General features: G+C 72.6%; 1 protein-coding gene across 1 annotated transcript; it reads right to left on the bottom strand.

Moving 5' to 3' along the window:
- Positions 1 to 271: 271 nt before the first annotated feature.
- RAPGEFL1 (Rap guanine nucleotide exchange factor like 1) lies at positions 272 to 7237 on the bottom strand. Its single transcript, XM_074814067.1, has 15 exons — positions 6809 to 7237; positions 4798 to 4876; positions 4180 to 4330; positions 4008 to 4105; positions 3636 to 3748; positions 3237 to 3404; positions 3052 to 3149; positions 2801 to 2923; positions 2519 to 2697; positions 2348 to 2438; positions 2204 to 2254; positions 1886 to 1973; positions 1727 to 1791; positions 1346 to 1400; positions 272 to 862 (listed from the first exon to the last, which is right to left on the bottom strand). The coding sequence occupies exons 1-15, from the start codon at positions 7221 to 7223 to the stop codon at positions 738 to 740; spliced, it is 1899 nt and encodes a 632-aa protein (XP_074670168.1). The 5' UTR covers positions 7224 to 7237; the 3' UTR covers positions 272 to 737.
- Between the last annotated feature and the right edge of the window lie 338 nt (positions 7238 to 7575).

Genomic DNA, 7575 nt, shown 5'->3' with positions numbered 1-7575 from the left:
TCCGGGCAGAGCCGCCGCTGCGGGCTGGAGGTGCCGCCCCTCGGCCGCCGCCGGGTCCGGTCCGCCCGCCATGTTGGGAAGGTCGGGCGGAACTCTGGTGGTCGCCATACTGGGAAGGTCACCCCGCGTGGCTCCGGCTGCGGCCACCTTGAGAAGGTCGAAGGTCCGTTGTTGCCCCCAGCCCCGGTGGGACCGTGCCCGGGACCTCCGCCCCCCGCTGCACCCTCACGGTCGTGACATGCCCCCCCAGCACGACACCAGCAGACGGGCGCCGGGACAGCCTTTTATTGGGGCTCTGCGCCCCCCATACCCCCCGAGCTTTTTTTTCTTTTTTTTTTTCCTCCTCCTTTTTTCCTCCTTTTTCTTAAAAAATAAATGTACAATTCCGGACAGCGGTTCGGTACAAAATATACACGTCTGGGGGGGGAAGGGGCAGTGGTGGACAGGGGGGCACGTACAAAAATAGAGGGGGGCCCAGGGGTGGGGAGGAGGGGATGGGCCCCCCGGGGGGTCCCTGCACCCCAGCCAGGGGGAGGGATGGGGGGGGGGGTCTGTGGGGTGCCAGGGGGAAATGGGGTGGGGGATGCGCCCGGGGTCCCCAAACCCGTCCTCCCCCAGTGCCAAGGGCGGGGGGCAGCGCCCAGCCGGGGCCCCTGGCCAAAGTGCGTCAGTGCTGGGGGGGGGCAGGCCCCCCCGGGCGGGGCGGGGGGTCCCCGGGGCGGGGGCCCCCCCGGCCCTCACTGGCTGCCGGGCTCCAGCTTGTAGGAGAGCTCGAAGAGCAGGTTCTGGTTGTCGATGACCCGCAGCTGCCGCACGTAGGCCTTGGTCTGCAGCTGGCTGGGGGAGGCCTCCAGCTCCAGGCCTGGGGGGGGGTCAGTGCCGGGGGGGGGCAGGAGCATGCAGCCCCCGGGAGGGGGAGGGGGATGCGGGAATGGGGATGAGGACGCGGGGATGAAGGGATGGGGATGCGGGGATCCAGGGATGAAGGGATGTGGGGATGGGGATGGGGGGATGAAGGGATGAAGGGATGGGGATGCGGGGATGAAGATACAGGATGCGGGGATGAGGATGCAGGGACGCGGGGATGAAGGGATGGGGATGCGGGGATGAGGATGCGGGGATGCGGGGATGAGGACGCGGGGATGAGGACGCGGGGATGAAGGCATGCAGGGAGGTAGGGATGGAGGTCCAGACACATCCCGGTCCCTCAGGGCCAGCACCAGGGCTGGCAGGGCCATGCACGTCCCCTCCACCCCACGGGCTCAGCCCCCTCCCGCAGCGCTGGCCCCTCGCCCCCGCCCGGCCATGGCTGCGGGGGTCCCGGCCCCCCCCACCCCGTACTCACAGAGCGGGCGGCTCCGGTACTTGCGGATGGTCCTCACTTTCTCGGCGATGCAGTGCTGGGGCAGAGAGCACCCCCCCGGTCAGCCCCCAGCCCCACGGGACCCTGCCAGGCCCCCCAGGGACCACTTGGCCCTCCCAGGACCCTGGGGACAGTCCTCTCCCTCTGGGACGCTGCTGCGCACCCTGGGGTGTACCCACTGCCAGGGACCCCCACCCCTGCACCCCGGGGATGCCATCCTGCACCCCAGGGACCCCGGCACCTCCCAGAGCCCCCACCCCACAGCAGGGTCAGGAGGGCCCCAGCCCCTCGGTGGGGTCCCCCTTCCCTGGTCTCCCCCCGGGGGTCCCTCGGTCATGTCCGCCCCCAGCAAGGGGCACCCACCAGCTTCTCGACGTTGACCAGCCCGTCCAGGAGGGTCTTGCTGCCTTCGTGCAGGAAGGTCAGATCTGGGGGCGAGCCGGGGGTGAGGGGGGGCCCCGTGGGGCGGCAGCAGGACCCCAGCCCGCATGGGGTGCAGGCAGCCCCCCGTGCCCCCCTCACCTTTGAGGATGAGCGGCACGAAGGGGATGAGGGGGGGTTTCATCTTAGCCAGCACCTCCCGGTAGGTCTTGTGGTTCCTGCAGGGGTCCTGGGGGGACAACGGGGGGGTCAGGGCTGGGGGGCAGCTCCCAATGGGTGCCAGCACCCTGCCCAGCCTGCCCTGGACCCCCCCCACACCCACCCATGGGCACAGGGCTGTGGCTGCCACTGGTGGCCTGGATGGGGGCAAGGACACCCCGAGACACCTCCTGCCCACCCGCTCCCCAAACACCCCCGGGGGGTCCCCCAACACCCATGGGGTGCCCCGGCACCTCTCACCGTCAGGTTCTCGAACTTCCGAAACAGGTTCTTGAATTTCCCCGGGAGTTTCTGCAAGACAAGCCCAAGGCGGGGGTCATGAGTATCTAGGGGGGGCCCAGGAGCACCCGGGGGGGGACCTGGGACACCCCACGGCCTCTTTACCTCCCAGGTGAGGCGCAGGCGGCTGATGGCGGCGTTGTTGAGCCCGATGACGACGGCGTAGAAGGAAAGCATGTCCTGGTTCTGCTTGCATCTGCGGGCGGGGGGGGGACACAGAAGGTGAGGGGCAGGCAAGAGGGACCCCCCCCACAACGCCCCCAGCCCCCCACTCACATGGCAGCAATCTTGATGAGCTTCTTGAGGAGGTGGGCGCGCTTGCCCAGCGACTCGCAGAGCAGCAGCTCGGTGCCCACCCAGTGCTGCACCTCGCTGCACCGCTGCAGCAGCAGCTCCAGGTTGGCCGTTTCCCGCCGGCCCCGCTCCCCGTGGAACACGTAATCCACGAACTCCAGCTGCCGGGGGGTTGCAGGGGGGACACACGCACATCGTCAGGGTCCCTCCGCTATGGGGGAGCCCCCCCGCCAGCCCCCCAGTCCATCCGCCCCCCTCCAGCACCTCGTGGATGCAGCGGAAGAGCTCCCAGTGGAAGGCCGTGAGGTGGTTGGCGACTTCCTCCGGCTCCGCGCGGTGAATCTCCGTGTCCCCCGGGACCACCTGGATCTCCTCGGGCAGCGGCACCTGCGAGGGGACGTGGGGACGGGGATGCTCAGCACCATGAGGGTCCCGCAGGATGGTCCCCCCCTCTTTTGCCCAGGGGGTCACCGTGGCCGCGCAGGCGTTGGGGGGGTCCCCGGCGCAGTGCTCACCAGGGAGTCGAAGGTGTCCCTGGTGCAGGCGAAGAGGTGGCTGTTGATGCCCAGCGTGGTGAACACACACTCCTCGCTGGGCTGCAGCACCGCTTTCTCTGTGGGCAGAGTGCAGGCAGGGGATCAGCGCCAGCCAGACCCCCACCCCTGCCCGCATCCCCCCCACCTCCCAGCCCCACGGGCACCTCCGGACGAGGCCATGGTGACGAGGATGAGGGCGTCCTCGCGGGCGCTCTGCTCCTCTGAGTACTGCAGCTTCTCGGTGACAGAGGCCAGGATGTCCTGCACCGAGGCCGAGAGGCGGCTGCGGATGGTGACGTACGAGTGGTCGGGCATGTACACGCGGCAGAAAACTGGGGAGAAGGCGGGGGGGGGCGTCAGGGCCACACCGGACCCCACGCACCTCCCCGGGGTGCGCCGGAGCCCCGATTGGGGAAACTGAGGCACGGGCACGGCCGCTTGCAGCCACCAGCAGGCCAGGGAGGGGATCCTGGCACCCAGCACCCATCCTGGCACCTGACACCCATCCCAGCACCCATCCTGGCACCCAGCACCCATCCCGGCACCCGGCTGCGGTCACTCACTCTCGTCCGAGCCCCGGAAAGCCACCCGCGTCTGCAGGCACGAGTCGATGCGGCGAAAGTGCCTGAACAGCGGCTTCACCTGCTTGTTCGGGGGGGGCGTCTCGTCGGCCACCCTGCGGCACCGGCGCGGGGTCAGGCGGGGGCCCCGGCATGGCCAGCACCCTCGGGTGCTGCACCCCAAGCCCTGCCAGGGTGCTCTGCCAGAGCCCCCCCCCCCCCCCCGGGTCCTTGCTCACTACCAAAGGGCTGCTGATGAGCTAATGACCCCCCCCAATTTCTGGGCATCCCCAAGGACCACAACCCCTTGTTGTGGGAGCTCCCTGACCCCTCTGGGGACCCCCTGCCCACCACCCCCACCCCCCCCCCACTCACTTGAGCTCCACGGTCTCCACGAGCTGGTGCAGCTTCAGGATTTCATCCTCCAGGTCATGGTAGAGGGACGTGTCCTTCATGATGAGCAGGTAGAGCTCCTGGGGGGGGTGAGAGGGGCTCAGAGCAGGGGTCTGGGGGGGGCCACGAGAAGTGGGGGGGACACGACACCCACCTTGATCACCTTCCCGGCGCTCTCCTCCTCCTGCAGCAGCCCCTTGTAGGTCTCGAGGAAATGCAGCAGCACGGCCAGCACTGCCCGCTTGCGCCGCAGCCCGGCCCCCTCCTCCCAGCGCGGCGGGGGGCTGCCCACCGCCAGCACGAAGGTGGCACCGTCAAGGAGGTGTCACAGCAGGGAGGGACCCCGGGCACCCGCTGCGCCCCAGCACCCCTTGGGAGCGTGTTTCTGCCCACCCCGGTGACACCCCGCTGCCCACCTTGCGCCCAAACCTGCACGCCCACCCTCATGGCACCCCAAGTCCCTCCTTGCTGCTCCCGTGTGCCCCCCCATGGCACCCTGCTGCCCTCCTCACGCCCCCCTCCTCCTTACAACCCCGTGCCCACCCTTGTGCCACCCTTTTGTCACCCTCGTGGCACTCTCACGCCCACCCCGACACCCTCCTGGTTGCACCCTCATGTTCACCCTTGCGCCACCCTCATGCTCACCCTTGTGCCCCCCCTCACTGCACCCCGGTGCCCTCCTCATGCCCAACCTCAGACCCGTCCTCATTCCACCCTCATGGCACCCCCCGCCCAGCCGCTGCCCCCCTCTCCCCGTGCCCCCCAAGGATATTGCTGGTGCAGCTGCTGCAGGAAGCGCTCGGTGGGCAGGAAGAGCGAGTGTGTGAGCACGATGTCGTCCAGCAGCGACTCTGGGGGAGACGGGGGGGCAGGCGTGGGCACCCCACCCCACCCCACACAGCCCCCCCTCTGCCGATACCCCTCCTGAAGCCCCCGCGCCCGGCAGAGCGGGAGGCCGAGAGGAGCGATGCCAGTTCCCAGGGTGACACCGGGAGACGCTGAACCCCACGCCGAGCACCCCCCCCCCCTCCCCGCGCCCAGCGCTGAGTCACAGACCCGCTCCCAGCCCCGCGGGGCAGCCGGGTCCCGGGAGCAGCGTGGCAGGGCAGGACCTGAGCCGCGACGCCCCGGCACGCCCGCTGTCCCCGGCGAGAGCCCGGCTGCAGGCAAACGGGGACACGGCTCAGGGCAACGGGGAAACTGAGGCAGGCAGCAGCAGCAACTCTTCGGGCAGCCGCGCTCAGGGCACACGGCGCCGGGGCCCGCAGCTGGGCTCTCTGGGCCAGCACAGGTGGCTCCGGCCCTGGGAGCCAGGGGCCGATCGTGGTGACGGTGCCCGTCAGCGCCAGCACCCAGCCACCGCCGCGACCTTTGGACGAGGCACTGCTCCCTCGCCCAGCACCGAGCAACCCTCGACCCTGGGCCCTCAGCGGGTCCCCGGGGCAGACAGGTGCCCCAGGGGCACCGTGGTGGGACCCCAGTGTCCCCACTGGGCCCTTCCGAGGCCTCAGGATCTGTCCCCACGGGAGGGGCCGTGCAGAGCGTCCCCCTGGCCGCCCCCTGGGCCCTGACCCATTAACCCGGCCGCGGATCTGTGCCGAGCCGGGGCTGAGGCTCCCCTGGCACCACCGCGCCCGCAGGGGACGAGCTGCCGCCGAAAGCGGGACACGACGCTCTGGGGCACAGGCTGGACCCACCGCCCCCCCCCGTCCAGCCCCCAGCGCTGCCGGGACGGTGTCCCACGTCCAGCGTCCTGTGTCAGGACACCGGCAGCGTGGGGGGGGTGCAGGTACACGGCCCCCAGCCCCCCCTGCCCCGGGTGCAGCCCCCTCCCGGGCTCTGCCGGGGGAACAGAAGGAGTCAACTGCCCCCCCCCATCCCTGCAGCCCCCCCATCCCTGCCTCAGTTTCCCCGTCTCTCTGCAGCACCCACACCATCCCCCACGCAGGGACGGCTTTCCCACGCCGGGCGAGTGTGGCTGGTGGGAGCCTCTGGACCCCCAGGCTGCCTCCTGTCGTCCCCCCCCCCCCCCCCGCCAGCCCGGGCACCGCAGGGCCGGGCCTGGCAGCGTGTTGGTGCAGGCAGAGCCGGGCGCTGCCAGTCCCATCTCGCTCCTACCCGACGGGCTCCCTCGTGTCCGTGGGTGAGCCCCACCCCGGCCCTGCGTGTCCCTGGAGCGTGAGGCTGGCGGCGGGCTGGGGGGTCCCCGCTGCCCCCTGGGTGCCCCCCGACCCAGCAGCCTCGCGGGATCGGCCGGAGCCGGGACCCCCGAGCGTGGGAACCCGCCTGCACCCAGCTCCGCGCACCCGAAACCACGCGGGGGCCGCGGGGAGGGGGGGGGGGGGGGCACCGCGAAGCCTGTGCCGGAGGGAAGGGGCGTCCGCCCGTCCCCCCCCCGCTCCGCTGCGGCTCCCATCGGGGCTAATTTTAGCACCGGGAAAATGTTAAAGATTAACCGAGCGGGAGGCTGCCGGCCCTGCGCGGTGCGGCGCAGCCGGTGTCCGGCCAACCTCGGCCTCCGCCGGCCCCGGTGCTGCCCCCGCCCAGCCCCTCCGCCGCAGCGCGGGGTGATGCCCCGGGAGACCCCCGCCACCCCCGGCCCGGTGTCACCAGCCTGACCTTGCCACCCACCCCGGTGTCACACCCCCCCCCGTCACCCACCAGCGCATCCCCCAGCGCAGCGCGCCCACCCGGGCACCCGCCCCCCACCGCCGCATCGCGCCCCCCGGCGCCGCGCTCCCGGGGGTCCCGCAGCCGCCTCCCCCCGCCCCGACCCCCGGTACCTGCTCCGCAGCCGCGGCCGTGCCCGCCGTCCGCCGGCAGCCGCTCCAGGAGCGCGGCCAGGAGCCGCTCGGGGGGGGCGGGAGCGGCGGGGGCGCAGCCGCAACCGCAGCAGCAGCGGGCGGCGGGCGGCGGCTCCGGGCTCGGCGGCTCCCGGTCCCGGTCGCCAGCCGGGGACGGTTCCTCGGGGGAGCGGAGAGGAGCCTCGGGCGGTCGTAGCTCCAACCACCGGCCCTCGCCCCCCGGCTGCGGCCCCGCCGGCCCCGCCGGTTCCTCGGGGGACGCGGGCGGGCGCGACAGGCTCTGCCGCCGCGGTGCCGGTGCCGATCCCTGCCCCGGTGCCGGTGCCGGGGCGGCGGCGGGGCGGGCGGGCAGGTGCGAGCCCGGCTTCTTCAGTAACTTCTCCAGCGGCTTCATGGCCGCCCGGGCGCGGCGGCGGCGGCGGCTCAGGGGGCCATGGGCGGCGGCGGCGGCGGCGGGGCGGCTCCGCTCGGTTCGGGTCGGGCTCGGGCCCCGGCGCCGTTCCCCGCCCGCTGCGCGCTGCGCCCCGCCGCCGCCAGCGCCCGCCCCGCCGCCCCGCCCCGCCGCCGCCGCCGCCGCCCCCGGCACCTGCCCGCCCCCGGCCCCGGGAACGGCCCCGGAGCGCGGGGACCGGGGGCGGACCCGTCCCGGGGATGCGGTGACACGCGGGTGCGGCCGCGGCGGTGACAGGCGGTCACATCCCCCCCCCACCTCCAGCAGCCCCGCACGGACGATGCGTTGCGCACCC

Source organism: Strix aluco, unplaced genomic scaffold, assembly GCF_031877795.1.
Source record: "Strix aluco isolate bStrAlu1 unplaced genomic scaffold, bStrAlu1.hap1 HAP1_SCAFFOLD_135, whole genome shotgun sequence".
NCBI classification, from domain to species: domain Eukaryota; kingdom Metazoa; phylum Chordata; class Aves; order Strigiformes; family Strigidae; genus Strix; species Strix aluco.
Note: the sequence above shows the minus strand (reverse complement) of the source record. Positions and strands in the feature narration are given on the sequence as shown.

Coding starts and splice junctions, on each gene's coding strand:
- RAPGEFL1 (XM_074814067.1), bottom strand. CDS start 7,223: ATGAAGCCGCTGGAGAAGTTACTGAAGAAGCCGGGCTCGCACCTGCCC. Junction 2,924..3,051: donor GGGACACCTTCGACTCCCTG/GTGAGCACTGCG, acceptor GTCCCCTCGCAG/GTGCCGCTGCCCGAGGAGAT. Junction 1,974..2,203: donor GGAAGTTCGAGAACCTGACG/GTGAGAGGTGCC, acceptor TTGTCCCCCCAG/GACCCCTGCAGGAACCACAA.